The 19,809-nt window shown below is 37.3% G+C and overlaps 1 protein-coding gene across 1 annotated transcript; it reads left to right on the top strand.

Annotated features, from left to right (window-relative positions):
• The first annotated feature begins 12,361 nt into the window (after positions 1–12,361).
• LOC145086375 (THUMP domain-containing protein) lies at positions 12,362–18,315 on the top strand. The gene is made up of 7 exons (XM_079024124.1): positions 12,362–12,564; positions 12,732–12,848; positions 13,601–14,014; positions 14,117–14,256; positions 15,471–15,591; positions 16,487–16,627; positions 17,990–18,315. Exons 1-7 carry the CDS (start codon positions 12,484–12,486, stop codon positions 18,074–18,076), a joined length of 1,101 nt encoding a protein of 366 aa, XP_078880250.1. The 5' UTR covers positions 12,362–12,483; the 3' UTR covers positions 18,077–18,315.
• Positions 18,316–19,809: the final 1,494 nt, after the last annotated feature.

The following is a 19,809-nucleotide window of genomic DNA, read 5'->3' as shown; positions in this document are numbered from 1 at the left end:
GGTGATCTCTGACGCGATGAACTCGCGTAGCGTCTCATTCCCTAGCTCGGAACCTGGTCCCTCTCCTGATCCCTCTCCTAAACTGTCAACTGCTGGCCTTGATCGTAGTACCATCATTCTGCAATATATAAACAACAACTGTTAGCGATACTGATACCTCTCGAGGAACCACATCCACTACAGGCTCCCTGGTCTTATCTCGGCCTTCCTCGATTCGGGTACGGATCCTCTGCTTTCAGTAGTATGGGCCCATACTACCTTCCACATCTATCTGTACCTTCTTCAAGGACTGCGTTGACTCCACCAGATCCCTTTACCACTGCTGATCACTGTTATCTTTATCCTAGGCTTTCCCTAGGAAAATTCCTGACTCCACTTAAACCAATCCTCAGCTGTTGAAGGCCTCCTTGTAATTCCAATTAGCCATCACCTGAATACCATCACATGTGACAAGGCTCTGATAATCCTTCGAGTAAAAGACTCGTCCCTACAACGGTTGGACTCAAACTAGAGCTGCGCAGCCGGGCCAAATCCAACACTCTGAGATTATCCAACCCTGATCCCATGTGATGTGACATATTCACCTAATGGCTAACTCCCATCACTTAGAGTCCCACAAAGCACAAAGCAAGTAGCATTCGGATACAGAAACTACTCAAGAAAATCTATTCTCATAACGAGAAACTGCACTAGCATACAATGTTGAACTCATACTATCAGGCATAACCTAAACAGGCTATTTTACTTTTGTCTACTCAATTTCTAGCATGCAATTCTCATAAGGCTGGAACACATAAAGCAGGCACGTAAGGCATCCTCCTAAATCCTTAGTCCTATTCTAGCATGTTGTTCTACTGAAACTGATAAACATAATATAACATTGTATGGGTACTTTGGGGAATACTTACTTGAGCTCAGCCGGTCGCGCACATCACACACTTCGTTCTTTCTTAAAACTCTTTACTTAATATTTTAGAAAACTTTTCTTTTTCGAAATCCTTTAATCCCTCGGTTTGAGTTCAGACATTCCCGAAGATGTGTTCGAATCCCTCAAATCAGAGCTCTGATACCAACTTGTAACGACCCAAATTTCACGTCCAAAAATTTTGTTTGTAAATCAATACTTTAGAAAACATTTGTAAATAAAACATTGTCTGGTAAAACCATTTCATAACATACATCGTGTCTGAAAATCGAAATATGAAAGCAGTCAAATATCAGAGTACAAAATCCCAGAATGACTCGTGGTGCGGACAACAATGTGCGTGTATGATGTGTCGCTACCGCACCAGCTCCTTCCCCTTCACTGAAGAGGTACCTGAAAACAAAACTGAAAACCGTAAGCACGAAGCTTAGTGAGTTCCCCCATCGTACCACATACCAAATAACCACACAACATACATATATTGTCAGGCATATCTGGGTGCATGACCTACCCCTTCGGTCCTCTCGACCGGATATTGACTAGCATATCTGGGTGCTGGTCTCCCCTTCGGTCCTCTCGACCGGATGCTGACTAGCATACCTGGGTGCTGGTCTCCCCTTCGGTCCTCTCGACCGGATGCTGGGGACTATTTCACCCCTACCACTACCGCATAACACGTATCACATAATCTATCTAGCATGGTTGGGCATGACTGCCCCTTCGGTCCTATCGACCGGTAATCTAGGGACTATCTCCCCTACTGTCACTAGCACATAGCATCATATCATACTAGCACATAAACATAACACAGGTAGTAGCAACCCTAGATGAATATCACAGAGACAATCATCTAATCATACAACTCCTACTAGTGGGCCGACATTGTGGCCTTAGACCCACTGCTACTAGAACGTAACTCACCTCGAAAAGTAGCTACTGAAAGTCTGCTTGCTAAGTGCCTGACTGCTGAATCGGTAATCCTCCGGCTATAAATCATAAACATAGATTAGCCACTCATAAACACCCTTAGGTCAAATGACTGACCCACCCCTGGTCCAAGGTCAACTCCTTGGTCAAAGTCAACTTCCAGTTGACTAGACTCACCGAGTCCTTCTCCTACTAACCCAGTCCTACTCGACAAGTCCCTCTTCCCACTCACTGAGTCACCCTTAACTCACTACTTGGGACGATAGAACCGACTCGCGATCCGACTCGCCGAGTCCAAGAACAACTCACCGAGTCCACACGAGCAGATCTGTAACACCCAAGTTTTGAAGGCCAAGAAAGGAAAGAAAACCTCAATGTTAAGGGGCGACTCGACGAGTCCAAGGAGGAACTCGGCGAGTCAGAGCGGGATCCGGGTCGAGGAGTAAGTGACCGACTCGGCGAGTCGGCCAAGGTGACTCGACGAGTCTGGTCTGTGCGAGGAAAACCCTAATTCCGGGAGTTGTATCCTATATAAAGGGTGTTATGTCCCTCCCTCAGCCCCCATATCATCCCAGAGCACCTATAAACCCTATAATTCGTGTGATCTTCCATCATTTGAGAGAAATAGCTTTGGAGGAAGGAAACTTTGGAAAGGAACTTGAAGATCAAGAAGGTTGCTTCAAAGGAGAGGTGTGTGCTCGAGATCTACTTCAGTTTATGTTCATCTTGGAGGTATTAAGCTGCCATTTTCCCTTCTTTGCATCTAGATCTATTTTGTCATGAGATTTGGGGGTTTTATGGTTCTTTGAGACCCAAATCGGGTTAGGGTCTTAGATATGTTGTTGCCACTTCAGATCTATTGTTGGGATGGTCCAATATGTCATAAAGCATCAGGAGATGAGTAGTGGGTGAACCCCTTTTGTCCTTAAACCAAACCCTAGTATGTTTTGAGCCTAGATCTATTTAGTTATACGTAAAGTTTGCAACTTTACGTGGGGATTGAGCTTTGGAAGTATGGATCTATGGTTTGGAGTCCCTGCATGACTCAAAAGTCCTCTGCATGTATGTAGATCTGATTGGACTCGGCGAGTCCTTTGAGTGGACTCGGCGAGTAGCATGAAGATGAGGAGGAACTTGACGAGTGGGATGAACAGCTCGTTGAGTCGGATGAAGTTGGGCATGAACTCGGCGAGTTGGATGAACAACTCGGCGAGTTGGATGAAGATTGCCTGGTACTCGGCGAGTCTGTTCTTGGACTCGGCGATTCAGGTCGCGAAACCCCAAACCCTTCGAGTTGAGACTCGAATTAGTGAGTCGGTTGGAGACTCACCGAGTTGGACAGGTCAGGACTCGGTAATCGTAGGACTCGGCGAGTCATGGACTGACTCGGCGAGTCATGTCGCGAATGGAAGGACCCTGAGTATAGGAACTTGGCGAGTCAGTAAGTGGACTCGGCGAGTAGGGTTGACCTGGAAAGGTTGACTTCGACCAGGACTTTGTCTTAGACCAGATTTGACTTGGTTAATTGTCGGGGGTCAGTTAGACTAAGTGTTGCATTGATATTGATAGCTCGGGGAGCAAGTAGAGCAGGAGTTCAGTGAGTGGTCGGGCAGCAGCTAGTGGGATCATCAGCAAGTTCAGCCTGTGCATGTGAGTTTCCCTTTGGTATGAATGGGTCTATGGCCATAATGCCGGCCCATGTAGTTATGATTAGAAGACCCAAGGGTTAGCCCTAGGCACATTATGCTAGTATGATATTCGGACGAGGTCCAATGATAGAGGGCGGGTGCCCAAGAAATGGTTTATGTGATAGTTTATACTTGTTGTCTGTGTGATACTTGTATGTGCCTGGTAGGAAGGTGAGTGTGGGCGAGGTCCCGTAACTCACCAATAGCAGAGTGTGGATGGTGTTCCACATCTCAGTAGCAGCAGTCCAGGGGTGAGGCCTAAGTTAGGAAAGGAGTATGGACGAGGTCCATGACTCATCAGTAGCAGGACACGGGCGGGGCCCAGAGATAGGCGAGGCCTTAGAGCAAGAGCTGTTAGTATATGTTTAGCTTATGTGATGTTATGTGATATGTGTATGTGCTATTATATGTTAGTGGGCGGGGCCCTGTGACAGGCGAGGCCTAAGTGAAACAGATATGTATCCGAGCGGGGCTCGAAGCCAGGCGGGGCCTGGAGCGGCGGGGCCGTTGTAGCGGGCGAGGCCCGAGGTAGGGGCGAGGCCCGAGGTAGGGGGCGAGGCCCAGGATAGCGGGCGTGACCCAATATGTGCAGTATGTGGTTATGCATGGTATGTGGTAAGGTGGGGAACTCACTAAGCTTCGTGCTTACGGTTTACAATTTTGTTTCCAGGTACTTCCGGTAGCGGAGGGAGGAGCTCGGGGTGATCGCATGGCACACACCAAAGATTTGTCAGCCTGGGAATGTTTACTCTGATAATGATCATGTGTTTTGAAAACTAATACTTGAGTTATGTTTTGAAACAATGATTTTACTTTAAGTAATATTGTATTAAAAGAAATTTTTAGTCTTGAATTTTGGGACGTTACAAGTTGGTATCAGAGCCTTGGTTTGAGGGATTCGGGCATACTCTCGGGTGTGCCTGAACTCAAACTGAGGGGTCGGATAAACAGTTTTGAAAAAAAATAAAAAGACAGTTCTATAAAAAGAATTTTTAGAACAAAAAAACAGTTTTAGAAAAGCAAAAAGAATTCAGAAAGAAAAGAACTTTGAAAAGAGAAAAGAGGTGTGGTGCATGCAATCAACCGTGCTCAAGTAAGTACCCCAAAATACCCATACAAGTTTATGTTATGATTATCAGTTGGTAGAATAGTATGCTAGAATAGGACTAAGGATCTAGGGATGATGCTTTATGTGCCTGTTATTTGTGCTTTTGAGCTGCATAGTAGTGCTGATTAGATAGTAGTAGGATAGCCTGTTTAGGTTATGCCTGAGTTATGAGTTTGTGTTGCATGCTAGTTCAGATTCTTGCTATGTGGATATGATTGCTTGAGTATGTTATGGTTAGATTTTCCCTTGTTCGAATGCTGCTTACTTTGTGCATTGTGGGATTCTGAGTGATGGGAGTTAGCCATTAGGTGGATATGACACGTCACATGCGATCAGGGTTGAATAATCTCAGAGTGCTGGATTTGGTCCTATTGCGCAGCTCTTGTCTGAGTCCAACCGTTGTAGGAACGAGTCTTTTACTTGAAGGATTATCTGAGCCTCGTCGCATGTGATGGGATCCAGGTGATGGCTAATTGGCATCACAAGGAGACCTTCAGCAGCTGAGGACTGGTTTGAGTTGAGTCAGAGGTTTCCCTAGGGTAAGCCTAGGATGAGATAGTGCTGGGAGCAGTATTAGTGGATAAGGGACTTGGTGGAGTCAAAGCAATTCCTGAGGAAAGTACGGATAGATGTGGAAGGTAGTATGGGCCCGTACTACTGAAAGCAGAGGATCCGTACTCGATTCGGGAAAGGCCGAGACAAGACCGGGAACCTGGTAGGGTATGTTTGGTCTCGCATCAGTGATGAGTATTCTGATAATGGTTGTGGTATATTTTCAGCATGGTGACATTGCGAGAGAGACCAGCGGGCGGATCAGGCGCTGGAGAGGGATCAGGCTCGGGTTCAGGGGCCGAGTAGCTCGAGGAGCGGATGAGAGATTTGATATCAGCTGAGGTTACGCGCAGTATTCTAGCTCAGACTCCTGTGATCTTTGGCACGGTCAAGGAGGGTATACTGGAGATCTTGGATGAGAGGCTGGGAGCCTTCCGTACTGAGATGATGGCGTTGATGGGAGCGCGTACTCTGACATTTCGAGAGTTCAGAGCCTGCGGGGCACCAGATTATCATGGGGCTAGGGACCCCATTGCTAGCAGCAGATGGTTGGCTGATGTAGCCAACACTTTTCGTACGAGCAAGTGTCCCGAGGGGGACAAGGTCAGACTCGCTTCCTGTCTTCTGAAGGACAGAGCGAGGGATTGGTGGCACGAGACTGGTCATGCTTTGGGGGATGATGCCGCGTTGGACGCGATGACTTGGAGCGATTTCTCGGCCAGGTTCAGGGCGGAGTTTTCGCCAATGATTGAGGTGCAGCAGCTGGCGCGAGAGTTTCAGGATTTGACGCAGACTACTGAGACTGTGGCGGAGATCACCGCCAAGTTCAGGGAGAGGGCTCTTCTTGTACCGCAGTATGTCGTGGATGAGGAGATGAAGAAGGCTCGGTACCATGAGATGTTGAGGGATGACATCAGGGAATTCGTGAGCAGATCCAGCTGTAAGACGCTGGAAGATATGATTTCTCGGGCTAGAGAAAGGGAAATTGATTTGGAGCAAATCTGGAAGAGGAAGTCGGATGAGGTTCAGGTAGCTGCGGGTTCGGGCAAAAGGCCCAAGGGATCGGATTCGAGATCGAGGGATCATCAGGACCGCAGTCGGTGCGGAAAGTGTGGCAGGGCGCACGGGGGCGCGTGCAGGAGTGGTAGCGGTGGTGAGTCTGGCTGCTTCAAGTGCGGTCGGACTGGTCATTTCAACAGGGATTGTACTGTTACCGCCGCGCAGGGATCAGACTTGATATGTTTTCATTGCAACCAGCGGGGCCACAAGAAGGCCCAGTGCCCCAGTTTGTCTTCGGCAGGACGGGTGATGGCACCCGCCCCTGCAACCTTGAGGATCACGGATGGCCGTTAGGGCCGGGTAGAGGCACCTGCAGCAGGAAGCAGGGCTTTTCAGATGACGACCTTGGAGACGCAAGCATCGCCGGACGTTGCAGGTATGCAATTTCCATTTTCAGTTCTTTTATTTTGTGTATGATTATATTGTTATGGTTCTGCATCATTATCGTTATGAGTATTTTATTTTTGTGCGGTTGATTATGGTTGAGTTATATGCCATCTGCATACCTTGGTTATTCGAATGGTAGTGAGGGGATATGCCCTATTGGAGAAGGTTACGTAGGATGCAATAACTGTAGCATGCTTGGGAGGGACTTGGTATGTCTCACTAGATCGGGGTTGTGTAGTGTCAAAGATGGATTGGTTAGATCCCTAGCTATGGTAAGCTTGGATTCCTTAGCAGATTGATTATGGAATGGTAGCAAGGATTAGGATTTCTTTTGAGTATTGAGTAACAAGGGGTAAGCAGAATCGAAGTGGGGGAGAATCCTCCGAGTGTGCAAAGGTAGGAGCACGCAGACCCAGAATGAGTGTGCGACCTCCGCGGAGGAAAGGAGGAGTTCAGCGTTTGATGGATTGAGGATTTCAGGGTTGGGAGTTTGAGAAACTCCCCATCAACTAGTGCGTGTGATGGTAATGGTTAGTTCGTGGTTGGGAATTCGGGTTGTGGATCGCCCGTAGGACTCGAGGGAGTCAGAATGAGGATCTTGAGAGCTAATGGCACATGAGTGCCTTCACATCGGCAGTCGGTGGTAGGAAGTGATGTGAGACTACGGGGCAGCCGTAGCATTCACTAGCAGTCAGTGGTGGAAGTGTTGTAAGACTACGGGGCAACCGTAGCATTCACTAGCAGTCAGCAATGGATGGTGATGTAAGACTATGGGTAAGCCGTAGCGTTCCTTAGTCGCTTCGTTAGCGGAGTTGGGGCGAGGCCCTTATTTCCTAGTGATCAGATGGGGATCAGGATGGATAGTGGATGAGAATGATAGGGAGTTGCCTGTATAGCCCTAGCGAGGTGAGACCTTGGGAGAGGCCACTCCAGGATATAGTTGGGTGAGACCCATGGGCGAGGCCCGTATGAGATTAGCAGTGTAGATGAGACCTGGGAGCAGGGTTGCTCAGTAGTATGGTTGGGTGGGACCCATGGGCGAGGCCCGAGCGATAGTGAATATACTAGTGGGATTAGGAGGATAGAGGCGGGAGGGACCCGTGGGCGAGGCCCGTGAGTTTTTAGCAGCGCAGGTGGGACCTGGTAGGGACCTTAGTGTCAAGTTAGGGGATCAGGGATCCCAGGTTTGTAGTGCCTGAATGGCAGTATTGCTTGAGCAGTTATAGGTGGTCGAGGTTTCTTTTGGAAGTCGCTGAGAGCGACTAGTGATGGTGCTACAGTTTATAATGGTGCTACAGTTTAAGAAATATTAAATACAATGAATACGTACCAGGAACCAGGTGCTACAGTTTATAATGAGATCCTTTAAAGCCTTTGATCCGACTTGGTAGTGGAGAGTTGATGAAGATGGAAAAATAGCTCCAAGTAGAACGCGCACACACACACGCACACACACACACATATATATATATATATATATATATATATGATCTTATGATGGAAATTGTTAATATTTATAGTGGTTCATAAGATTGTTATGGCTTCTTGCATAGTAACAAAATGTTTTGATTTATAAAATGTCTTCTTATTTCAAAAGGAAAAAGTTAGTCATGAAATCTATGAAATTCTTTTGAAGCAATGTGTTGCTCTAACTCTCAAGAACGAATTAATTCCATCAATGATAAAATGAAGTCAATGAAATACAATGACATTTGGATCTTATCGAGTTGCCTAAAGTTAAGAAGCAAATAGTTATTTAAAATTAAGAGTGATTTGACCAAAGAGATAAGGTTCATCTAGTTGTAAAGGGCTTCACTCATAATGAAGGAATCAAATATAACGAGAATTTCTCTATGTTATCGTCAAAATGATTATGGAACTTGTAGCCAATGTTGATATAGAACCACATCATATTGATGTAAAGAATGTGTGTTTTAAATAGAAATATTGCAGAAAGGTTTTATATGGTTCAACCATAAAACTGTTTATCACGAGACCCAAAGTCTGTTGTTTGTAAGTTACAAAAATTCATCTATGATCTCATAAAATCTTATAGTCAATGTATGTTGATGATATTCTTCTCTCGAGTAATGATATATGCTTATTGCACAAAAAAGAAACTTATGACAAATACTTCTGAAATAAAATATCTTGATGATGTCTTTTTTATATTAAGAATCAAGATAATAAGAAAACACTCCCGAGTTATCCTTGGATGGTCACAAAAGAGATATATTGATGAAGATCTACATAGATATGACATGAAAGTCATATTTAATCTAAAGTAATTCCTAAAAAGATATTGAAACAAATGAGATAAAAAGATCTCATACACTTTAATACACTTTATTGGTGATGAGTCTTATGTAAACTAAAGCATCTATTCTATGTATACAACATTACAAGGTGTTAAAACATGTGAGTCCTCATGTACTCTGTGTTTCTATATGCCCACATCGTGTTATATGATAACTTAAAAATAAATCTGGTGATATTTTTATCATTCTCCTAAATTCAATAGTTTGCGATATTTATATTGCAAACTAAATGACCTCACCAAAAATTACACTTGGACCAGTTGAAAATAGGCATGTGTATGCATGTTACATTGCATATCATTTTCATCAATATTTGATCCATATCATTGAGGTGCTGTTTGTTTTTTTGAAGAAAAAATCCATAAAGTTTGCGGACTACCTGTGCAACTCTTTGTAGTAGAAGAGGTGGACTAAATGGCTGCAGACTGTAATAAGAAGCGTGTTTATTTTTTTAACATTTGTATGTTGCTGCAGATATTAAAAAATTAAAATAAACTGATTCTATAATCCGAAAATAGTTTTTTAATATCTAAAATATAATAATGTATGATATTTCGGCAAAAAATTATGATATTTCAGCCAAAAAATAATAATAATATTTTAACAAAAAATGAAGATACTTTAGCATAAAATATTAATATTTCTTCAACAAATTATTATTATTCAATATAAAAAAAGAAAAAAATCAACAAGAATAAACAAAAAAAGGAAAAACATGTGAAATAAGATTTCAGCAATATATAATCAATATTTTAGCAAGAAAAAAAAAGAAGAAGAGCTTGGAAGAGATAAAACAAGTGTTGCGCCAAGAAGAACACGCGTAGATGTTCTTAAATCCGAAGACGTTTGAAAAACAAAAAATTACGAGATGAAAAGTGTTGCGCGTGTGTTGCGCCGTGTAACAATAAGAGGTCTGAAGAAGTTTTTTTTTTTCCAAAAACCAAACAACACCTAAGTGTGTAGGTATGTTGATCGTGGCAATTTAGTCATCTTTTAAAGATATAAGCAAAGCCGCCCTGTTTTGATAATTACATATAAGATGGAACACTTTGTTTTAAAGAAAATAAAATGAAAATTAACAAGGTGATAAAGAATATGTAATAAAGTTTCTAACATATAATACCCAAGTGAGAGATTGTTACAATTTCTAATAATAGAGATACACAAGTTAGAAATTAGTAATCTTTATATGGGCATTATATGCTTTGTAAGTTAAACATGCCACTATGGCTATCTAGAAGTTTTTAATTAAATGGCATAAGTATGATGTTATTAGAATTTAATGGACACTAATAATTGAAGTATAGATTGTATAATATATGGGCGGTCCCGAAGAAGATGGTCTAACAATTATCTAGGTATGGATTATTTTATGTCTTGGTGATTTAATATTATGGTCCTGACTTGTGCTTTTTTGTATTTATACTAACATCTACCTTTCATATTACATTGTTAGAACCTTATAGACAAAAAACGAGCATGTATGCTTCTGATCTTGATCTAAATTCTCAGTCATCCATGATCGTCCTTGCCCACTTGGCTATATGCATCAGCTTGTACATGTTATTATGATGCACTTTCTTGCTACACCAACGACCAAAGGCAACTAGCCACTTAATGATCGAAAGGGATCCCTTCATTGCGGTTCAATCTACAATTTCACCATCTACCACCTTCCTAAGTTTTCTCCCTTTTTGGTGCACCATGTTGTTACTCGAGCACGTGTCAACATCTTCAACAAATTATTTTACTAAATTTGCTTAGCTCCGTCACATGCTCGCCATATGGTTCCATTCTTTGTGCTTGAAAAATATTCAATTTTTGGTTGTACATTTATTGGTAACAAATCGTCAAAGATTGCTATTATGAATCACCAATGAAGGGTGAGAGATATAGAGATACCTTATGGTCGACCACATGCATACTAAAGTCAGAATACTGAATATATATATATATATATATATATATATATATATATATATATATATATATATATATATATATATATATATATATATATATATATATAAGGCTTAGGGAATATGTGGCTGTTATGTACCTAATATTAGGTATAGAACCATCAAAAAATACATAGTTTTAACAAAATGCAACAAAATCTCTCTACCATCCATCTTGTATCCTCTATAAGACTAGATGATAGGCTTTGTATATATTTTTATGGAGTTTTAAATATTTAATTTTGCACCACAAACCATGTACAAGAATACATTATTAATTACTTATAAGTCTTCATATTCAAATTTAATATAGAAAACTATACCGAAAGATTGAAGTTTATCATTGAAAACCCAATAAACTTCTTCCCATAACACATCAAAAAGAAAGTTATAAAGTCTAATAGAGGTCTAATATAAACAACACATTCAAAATAGATAGATATTAGGGATAAATTATGAAATCAGAAATAATATGAGCTCAAAAGCAATGGAAAGAAGATAACAATGAAAAAAATTATGTTTTTTTAATCAAAATGAAGTCAATTCTGATGGTTCTATACCTAATATTACATCCATGACAACCATATATTCACTTTTCCCATATATATATATATATATATATATATATATATATATATATATATATATAGAGAGAGAGAGAGAGAGAGAGAGAGAGAGAGAGAGAGAGATGCCAATGATTCATACTAAAAAGAAAAACATAGACGGTAGCAAGACATGATGACAAAGACATGATATATAGGGCACTGATAACAATTTTTTTCATTAATTTCTACCTTTAAGGTGGACGGAGTCGACCACAAATGGTTGCGGTTTGAAAAAGGTACTGGTGGTGCCGCCATGAACAAGATACCGACCAGCCTAGTACAACTAAAGTTGACGATTTAGCGGGTTTTTGGAATCACTACTCCCACTCTCTTTTCTCTAATATTTAAGTGTACAATATGCATAATAACTTGTACGAAAAGGCGTGAGTTTGAAGGATTCTTTTTTCATGTACTGTGAGTTGGTATGTGATGTGAATTGGGAGGATTGAAAATGAAAGGAGAGGAAAAATATGATTTACCGATGGAGATTTGGTGTGAAGCCATAATCACTCCACCATTATACATTTGGATTTTAAAAACCTAAAGTATCACAGAGTTTTATCGAATCTCATCTTTTTTTCAAATAAAACATAAATTTTATAAGATATAATCCAAAATCCTTTTATATCCTACTAATTACTTCATTTGAAAAGCAAATATGGAGTTAATTACTACAAAAAGACTACATTTTGTTTTATGTGAATGTGAAATAAATAATTTGGGCCTGTATGCTTTGGGCTAAAACATGGACTAAGAATGATTATTGGGCTAAATAGTGTCCAATTAAGCTACATCAGACCTGGTTTTCAAACATGGTAAATTCTCAGTGGAATGGAATCCTTTCTTATTGACTCACCATTGGAAGAAAACCGTATTCGACGTCCGAGTGCAGCACTAGCACTAGCAGCCACCGTAACCGCCGGAAACGGACTCACGATCGAAGCCCTAACCTGAAAATGGGAACCGACAACAAACCGAAGTCCGGCACTGGGAATCCCGAGAACAAGAAGAGGAAGCAACAATATCGTCCCAACAACGTACTCTCTTCTTCACTCTATTTACTTCTAATTTTGAAAGCATATGAGACTTCATATCACATTAATGGCGATGTTTTTCCATCTAAATACCTTTCTTAGATGAATTGTTTGTAAATTGCAAAGGAAAATAGCATTTAATTTGCGAAACTGTTGTGTATTTGGTACAGAAAGCAGTGAAGAAGGGTTCATACCCGTTGCGTCCAGGAGTTCAAGGGTTCTTCATTACTTGTGATGGTGGAAGGGAGCGCCAAGCTTCACAGGAAGCTGTTCAAGTTATCGAATCTGTATGTTCTGTTTCTTTGCTTTCCTAGGGTTTCTTGCAATTGATTAATTCTCCACTATTACCATAGAAAGAGTTGCAATTAGACTTCTGAAATAATGATTTCCTTTTGAATATAAACTGGATATTGTATGAAGTTATAATGCCTATCAAATAGCTCTTACTTTAGCACTTTCTAATAGTTCATATGTGATTTTTCATATAAATTTTGAAGTTGAAAACTGGTCCTTTTGGCATGAAGAATCAAAGTTCTTCTCTTTTCTTTTTTGTAACAAAGCTTTGTACTTTATTTTTGCCATGAAATAGTAGGCTTATAGACGTTCATACTCATCTTTGTTTTGTAGGAATGGAATGAATTTTCAGATGAACTTTTTATATATATGTAGAGATTATATAATTTTAGCCATTCTTTATCTAGAAAAATAAATTATCAAACATTACAAAAGCTCATTCAAAGCCAATCAAGATTATGAGATATTATTTTTATTATAATTAATAAAAAATTTATATACAAAAAACGAAATATCAAACATTATAAAAGCTCATTAACGCCCAAATAAGATCATAATAAAAACATATTTTCCATTTATCTACAATAATTGATATTGTAAATGCATAAAATCATGAAATTAAAAAAAAAGGATTCACGCCATTAATATTACACAAATAAAAATTGTCTTATTCTATTCCATTAACACATGTAACATCAGAAATTTAATTTAATCTTTTCTTTACTTTCTTTTTCTTATATTCCAGTTTTACGAAGAGCTACTCGAGGGAAAAGACTCAGATGTGAAGCACAAAGTCTCAATGCCACAAAACAAACCAACAAATAAAAAGATTAAATTCACTTATTCTGATTCTGAAGATGACAATAATAACGATGATGAAAACAATGAAAAAGTAGATAAAGATTCACTAGTTTCTAATGAGAAGAATCATGAAAATTCTATCTCCGTTAAAGAAGTTGAGAATGAAACAAATGAGAAAGTAGATGAAGATGATAAAAATGGTGTTGAAGATGATGAAACTGAAAAGCAACAAGAAAAGAAACAACGTGTAGAAACAAGTGATTTGAAATGTGAAGAAGTTGTGAAAAGGAAAGTGGAGGAAAAGTCTGTTGATAGGTTAATTGAAGATGAACTTGAAGAGTTGAAAGACAAAAGCAAGGTAAGTTTACTTTTATTCAAAAACTGAAACAACTAGATAAAAGCAATATCATTATGTACAACATTTTTTTTTTAAAAAAAATTAATTTTTTTTTAATAACAGAGGCGTTTCAACTACCTTGATTCTGGATGCAATGGTGTAGTGTTTGTTCAAATGCGTAAAAGAGATGAAGATCCAAGCCCTAAAGAAATTGCACAACGTATGATAACAACTGCTGCTGAAACAAAAAAACACATGGCCAGGTTAATTTTCTAAATTATTATTGTTATTTTTTTTGAATAAAAAAACCGTATATTTTGTGTTTTCTTTTTGACTTAAAAAGAACTTGTATTTTTTCTTTTTTCCGAAAAAGCCCTCAACTTTTTTTTTTTTTTTTTTTTTTTTTTTTCTGAATATAACCCTCACGTTTACAACCGAAAAAAAGGGAAATCTCTGAAACAATCCCAATATTTTGGGTCAGTTTACAGTTTAATCTAAACTTTTGTTTTTTGAACAGAAAGGTCCTGAGTATTTTATATTTTGCTAAAATTAATGAAATAGTCCTTCATTTTTTTTCAACAGAAAATGACATCAGATTATCGTATAAAATGATATAATCGGGCATTCGGGATTTTTCTTTTCAAAAAATAAATGTTGGGATTAAGACGTAAATTGAACCAAAATATTGAGACTTTATCAGAGATTTCCCAAAAATAAAAATGATTAAAAGGGCCAGATCCGAAAAATTTTAAAAAATGCAAGGTCTTTTTCAAGAAGAAAATAAAATTGAGGTTTTTTCGGGTTAATTTCGTAAAAGATCTTATCTTTTGTGTTTTTTCCAGATTAAATCTCAAAGTTATTTTTTGCCTGAAAAAGACCTTGTATGTTTTCTTTTTTCCAAAATAGCCCTCAACTATATATTTTTTGCCGAAAAAACCCTCAACTTTCTAAATGCTTCCAAATAAGCTCTCAACTTTTTTAGTTTTCTTGAAAAAACCATCACGTTTTAGATTTTGTTTGGAAAAAAATGACTAAAAGATCTAGATCGGAAAAAAGGAAAAAAATACAAGGTCTTTTTCAGGCAAAAAGTAAATTTGAGGCTTAATCTGAAAAAAAACACAAAATACAAGGTCTTTTATGACATTAACCCTTTTTAAGTACTTATTTATGCAACAACTTTTCATTTTTTTTCAATTGATGTAATAAGGTGATCTACATAACCGATTAAAAGTTTGTTGCATAAATTTGTAAAAAAATAGGTTAAATGTTATTTATTGTTATTTTTTCCCTTACTTTCTTTATTAAGTTGTTTTTGCATTAAGTAAAAAAGAAACAACACAAAAGGCATACATTGTTGATTGTTCTTCCTAGTGATATGTGTGAGTCTTGATGAAAACTAACAAAAAAAAAGTAAACATATTTTAATCGATATATTGCTGTTCTTTTATTTCGTTTAATCTTTAAATATTGTTCTCAGGTTTATTTTAAGAATATTACCTATAGAAGTGTCATGCTATGCATCAGAAGAAGAGATTTCAAGAGCAATTAAACCTTTAATTGCTCAATACTTTCCCAAAGAAACAGAAACACCATACAAGGTAATTTGACTAATTTCCATTATTTATATTGGCTAACCACAAAAATTAGCAATGTGCTTTTAATCTTTTATTAAAAAAAAGTTAAATATAAAGGTCTAAACATTTAGGAAGCTTGAGTTTATAAGGAGAATGAGCAAAATATTGAATTATTGAAATTCAAGGGCTCCTTTCTCTTTTAAATTTAAATAAAAAAACAAAGGAAATAATTGGGATTCAACTTAGGAATTTTGAAATTAGAAAGAAAGTTGTATTAATGAAATTGATATCTATTTATTAGGGAAATATGCAGAAAAGTCCCATTATTTTAGTAAATTTTTTGATAAAGTCCTAATTTTTTTTGATTAATTTTACACGATAATCTGTCATTTCCTGTTAAAGAAAAATAAGGACTTTTTTCATTAATTTGAGCAAAATATAAAATAATCATGAGTTTTCTGTTCAAAATTTTTTTAGCACTTTATCAAAATTTTCCCAAAATAATGGTACTTTTCTGCATAATTCCCCTATTTATTATTACATTTATTACAATTATTATTATATTTAAATACTATGTGGAATTTTATAAAATGGGAAAAAAAAACCCCTAAAATATGACATGTGGAAAAAGTTTAATTTAAATCAACCACAAAATGACATATGGCAAAATGAATGAGAGTATCACATGTAGCAAACACAAAAAAAAATTTTATTTATTAGAGTAGATTTTTCACAATTCTTACTTGCTATTACAACATTCCACTTTGTAAAATAAAGCCAACTATTACAACGCCATCTAAATACAAAGTAATTGTCACTTTTTTAATAAAAAATTAAGAAGAAAAGTCCAAACTACAATATATTTTTCAAACTACAATTCCTTAATAATAAATAAATAAATAAATAATTTTTTGTACAGTTTGCAGTTTTATGTGAGGCGCGTGCAAATAGTGGTTTTGAGAAAATGAAAATTATCGATGCGGTTGCAAAATCGGTTCCTGAACCACACAAAGTTGATCTCACCAATCCTGAAAGGACAATTGTAGTTCAAATTGCCAAGGTAAAACCACAAATTATTAATTAGAGTAAATTACATGAATGGTCCCTATGGTTTAGGGTAATTTGCGCGTTTGGTCCTTAACTTATTTTTTTAACTCGGAAGGTCCCTATTATTTGTTTTTGTTACACGTTCAGCCTTTGTCTTACCTAAAAATACTATTTTGCCCTTAATTTTTTTAATTTATTTAACTAAACACACCTCCAACACTACCCCCTCACCTTACCTTACTTACCCCACCATTTTTCTCTATTTAAATAATAGTCTTTTAGGTAAGACAGGGACCAAGCGTTTAACAAAAATAAATAGTGGGGACCGAGCGTGTAACAGAGAAAAACAGTAAGGACCTTCCGAGTTAAAAAAAATAAGGTAGGGACCAAGCGCGTAAATTACCCTAAACCATAGGGACCATTCGTGTAGTTTACTCTATTACTTATAACGTTTCAAATCTTTTAAAACTTTTTACTTACATTTTTTCAACATTCCTAGGTAGCATACAAAGTTTAACAAGGGTTGTATGATAGTTTAAAAATGTTACTAAAAAAGTTTAAAAAAAATACTGATACCAAACAAAACCGGATAACAGCGTAAAATGCTTTTTTTGAATGGTCAAAATTCAAAAAATAAGTAAATGGTCTAAGAGATGGGAAATACTTTATTAGTTAAATTGATAGATGAAAAGCGGCTGTGTTTTTCTTTATTTTTGTTTGATAAAATTACATAAATGGTCCCCATACTTTACAAAAAGTCACCACATCAGTCCCTAATTTTTTATTTTCGTTACAAGCATGGTCCTGTGGCTATAAGTTATAACGAAAAGAGTAAATTACACAAATGGTCCCTATGGTTTGTGGTAATTTCACGTTTGGTCCCTAACTTATTTTTTTACTCGGAAGGTCCCTACAGATTGTTTTTGTTGCGCGTTTGGTCCCTATTTTACCTAAAAAGACTATTTTGCCTTTGATTTTTTAATTTATTTAAATAAAGTGAGGTAGGTAAGGTGAGGTGGAAGTGGGGTTGGGAGTGTGTTTATTTAAATAAATTAAAAAATCAAGGGCAAAATAGTCTTTTTACATAAGACAGGGACCAAACACACAACAAAAAACAAACTGTATGGACCTTCCGAGTTTAAAAAATAAGTTAGGGAGCAAACATGCAAATTATCACAAACCATAGGGACCATTCGTGTAATTTACTCTAAGGAAAAAAGGGAATGAAGTAGTGACTTTTTGTGAAACACAAGGACCATTTATGTAACTTTTTTTTTTTTTTTTTTTTTTTTTTTTTTTTTTTTAATTTTTATTTTCTCTAGTGTTACATGCTTTTATGATAAGAAGTGAGTGTGTTGTGGATTTGTTTGTGTAGACTGTGTGCTGTATTGGCGTGGTAGAGAAGTACAAGGAATTGGCAAAATACAATTTGAGACAGCTGACGTCATCATCCAAACAATAAGCTCCGACTTAGGGTGTATATGATGGATATTATGCGGATTAATGTCATCATGTTTTTGTTTTATGTTTGAATCTCGTCATCATGAGTCATGACTTCCTTCACCTTGGTTTTATCTCACAATTCGAAGATTAGTATTGGTGGATTTTTTGAGGTGTTAATTGTATTTTGTTTAAAAAATAGTATTATGTAGAAAACCAAAATTAGTTTCAAATTTAATTTATAAAGTTTGATGAAGACAACTCACGAAAGATGGATAACAATAAGTGTATAGCAAATAAAGTAATTTAAATTGACAACTTGGTGGGGTCCCCAACTTGGTGTACAAAACATTTATCACACACCTCCCACTACCTTCTTCTCACTTACACATGTTATTTGGATACGGATATGGATCTCTCCACACACAATCAAAGGTCAGCTTTTTTATTTTTTCTTTCTAAATTCACATCACAAGTGAGAAAGATGGTGAATTTCAATTGAAGCAATCTAGGTAATTAAATCCATAGCTCACAAAATTTGAAAGGAATATCCAATATCTATCCATTTGGGAAGAAATCAGAGTAAAAGTCAAATATTGATGCTTAAAATCAGATGAATGAAAATGACGTAAAAACTTATCATGGATCTTTTTTATCTAATATTGTGCAACTCCAACCAAAGAAAAGAAAGACAAGTGTTGGTGGACGGTGGAGGGAACTAGAGTGTTAGTGATCGGAGATGAGGTGTTGGTGGACGAAGTATTGACAATGATGTGTGGGGGTGGATGGGGTAGGGTGAGAGTTTTTCAGTTTAATATTGTTAGAGTATAAAAGAATAAAGAAGAAAAAAATATAAGAAAGGGTAAAATAGTTTTTCAAACTTTAATTTGTTAAAACCATAAGAATGCAACCTATTACTTTTTTAACTTAAGAACCAAGATTATCAATTTCACCAAACTAAAAGGACCAAAACTGTAATTTATGCTTTTAAATATTTACCAATTTAATAAATGTACCATGTCACTTAAAATCAGGAAAATATCTAATACAACTGTCATACCCCCAAACCGGAACTGCGGAAACGTTCGGGGGCGGAGGACGTCATGTACAATATCACAACGATTGAATAATAGTAATCAAAGCATCAACAATCATTGTATTAATAGTATAATGTTTATATTACATTTGATTCATATACTATTGACTTTGGGGCTGACAATTCTCGACACGACCCGCAACACGACCTGCGACACGACATGAAATAGATGAGTTTGGGTTGAGTTTTTCAACCCAACAACCCGCTAACCCGTCAACCCGCCAACCTGTTTATTAAACGGGTCATATATGAGTTTCTCAAAAAATAAACGGGTTGACCCGCCAACCCGTTTATATTCTTAACAAAAAAAGTTATTTTATTTTTAAATGTATTTATGTATCAAGTATTAATATTTAATAACTATTATATAATATATACCATTGATTCATAGACCATTTGACTATTTCGACATTTTGACTCGTGGTGGATGGTGTAAGGTTGTAAGTCGTAACGTATAAGGCTAAGTCTGTAACCTGTTTCTATGAATGTTTTTAATTTTTATTTGGATGTTTAAGACTTAAATGTCTAAAATTCGGACCCACAACCCCAAATCTAACCTACGAACCCGCCAACCTGTATAAATAAATGGGTTGGCGGGTCATATATGAGTTTATGTTCCAAACCCGCCAACTCGTGACCTGTATATTTAAATGGGTCGT

The sequence above is a fragment of the Lactuca serriola genome, chromosome 2, assembly GCF_051521515.1.
Source record: "Lactuca serriola cultivar US96UC23 chromosome 2, Lser_US96UC23_V15, whole genome shotgun sequence".
NCBI lineage: Eukaryota > Viridiplantae > Streptophyta > Magnoliopsida > Asterales > Asteraceae > Lactuca > Lactuca serriola.
This window is presented reverse-complemented; position numbering and strand designations above follow the sequence as displayed.

What these genes read in the sequence shown, in the direction of transcription:
- LOC145086375 (XM_079024124.1), top strand. Translation starts at nt 12,484, where the DNA reads ATGGGAACCGACAACAAACCGAAGTCCGGCACTGGGAATCCCGAGAAC. An exon ending in AACAATATCGTCCCAACAAC is followed by an intron (nt 12,565 to 12,731) that starts GTACTCTCTTCT and finishes TATTTGGTACAG; the next exon opens with AAAGCAGTGAAGAAGGGTTC. An exon ending in AGTTGAAAGACAAAAGCAAG is followed by an intron (nt 14,015 to 14,116) that starts GTAAGTTTACTT and finishes TTTTAATAACAG; the next exon opens with AGGCGTTTCAACTACCTTGA.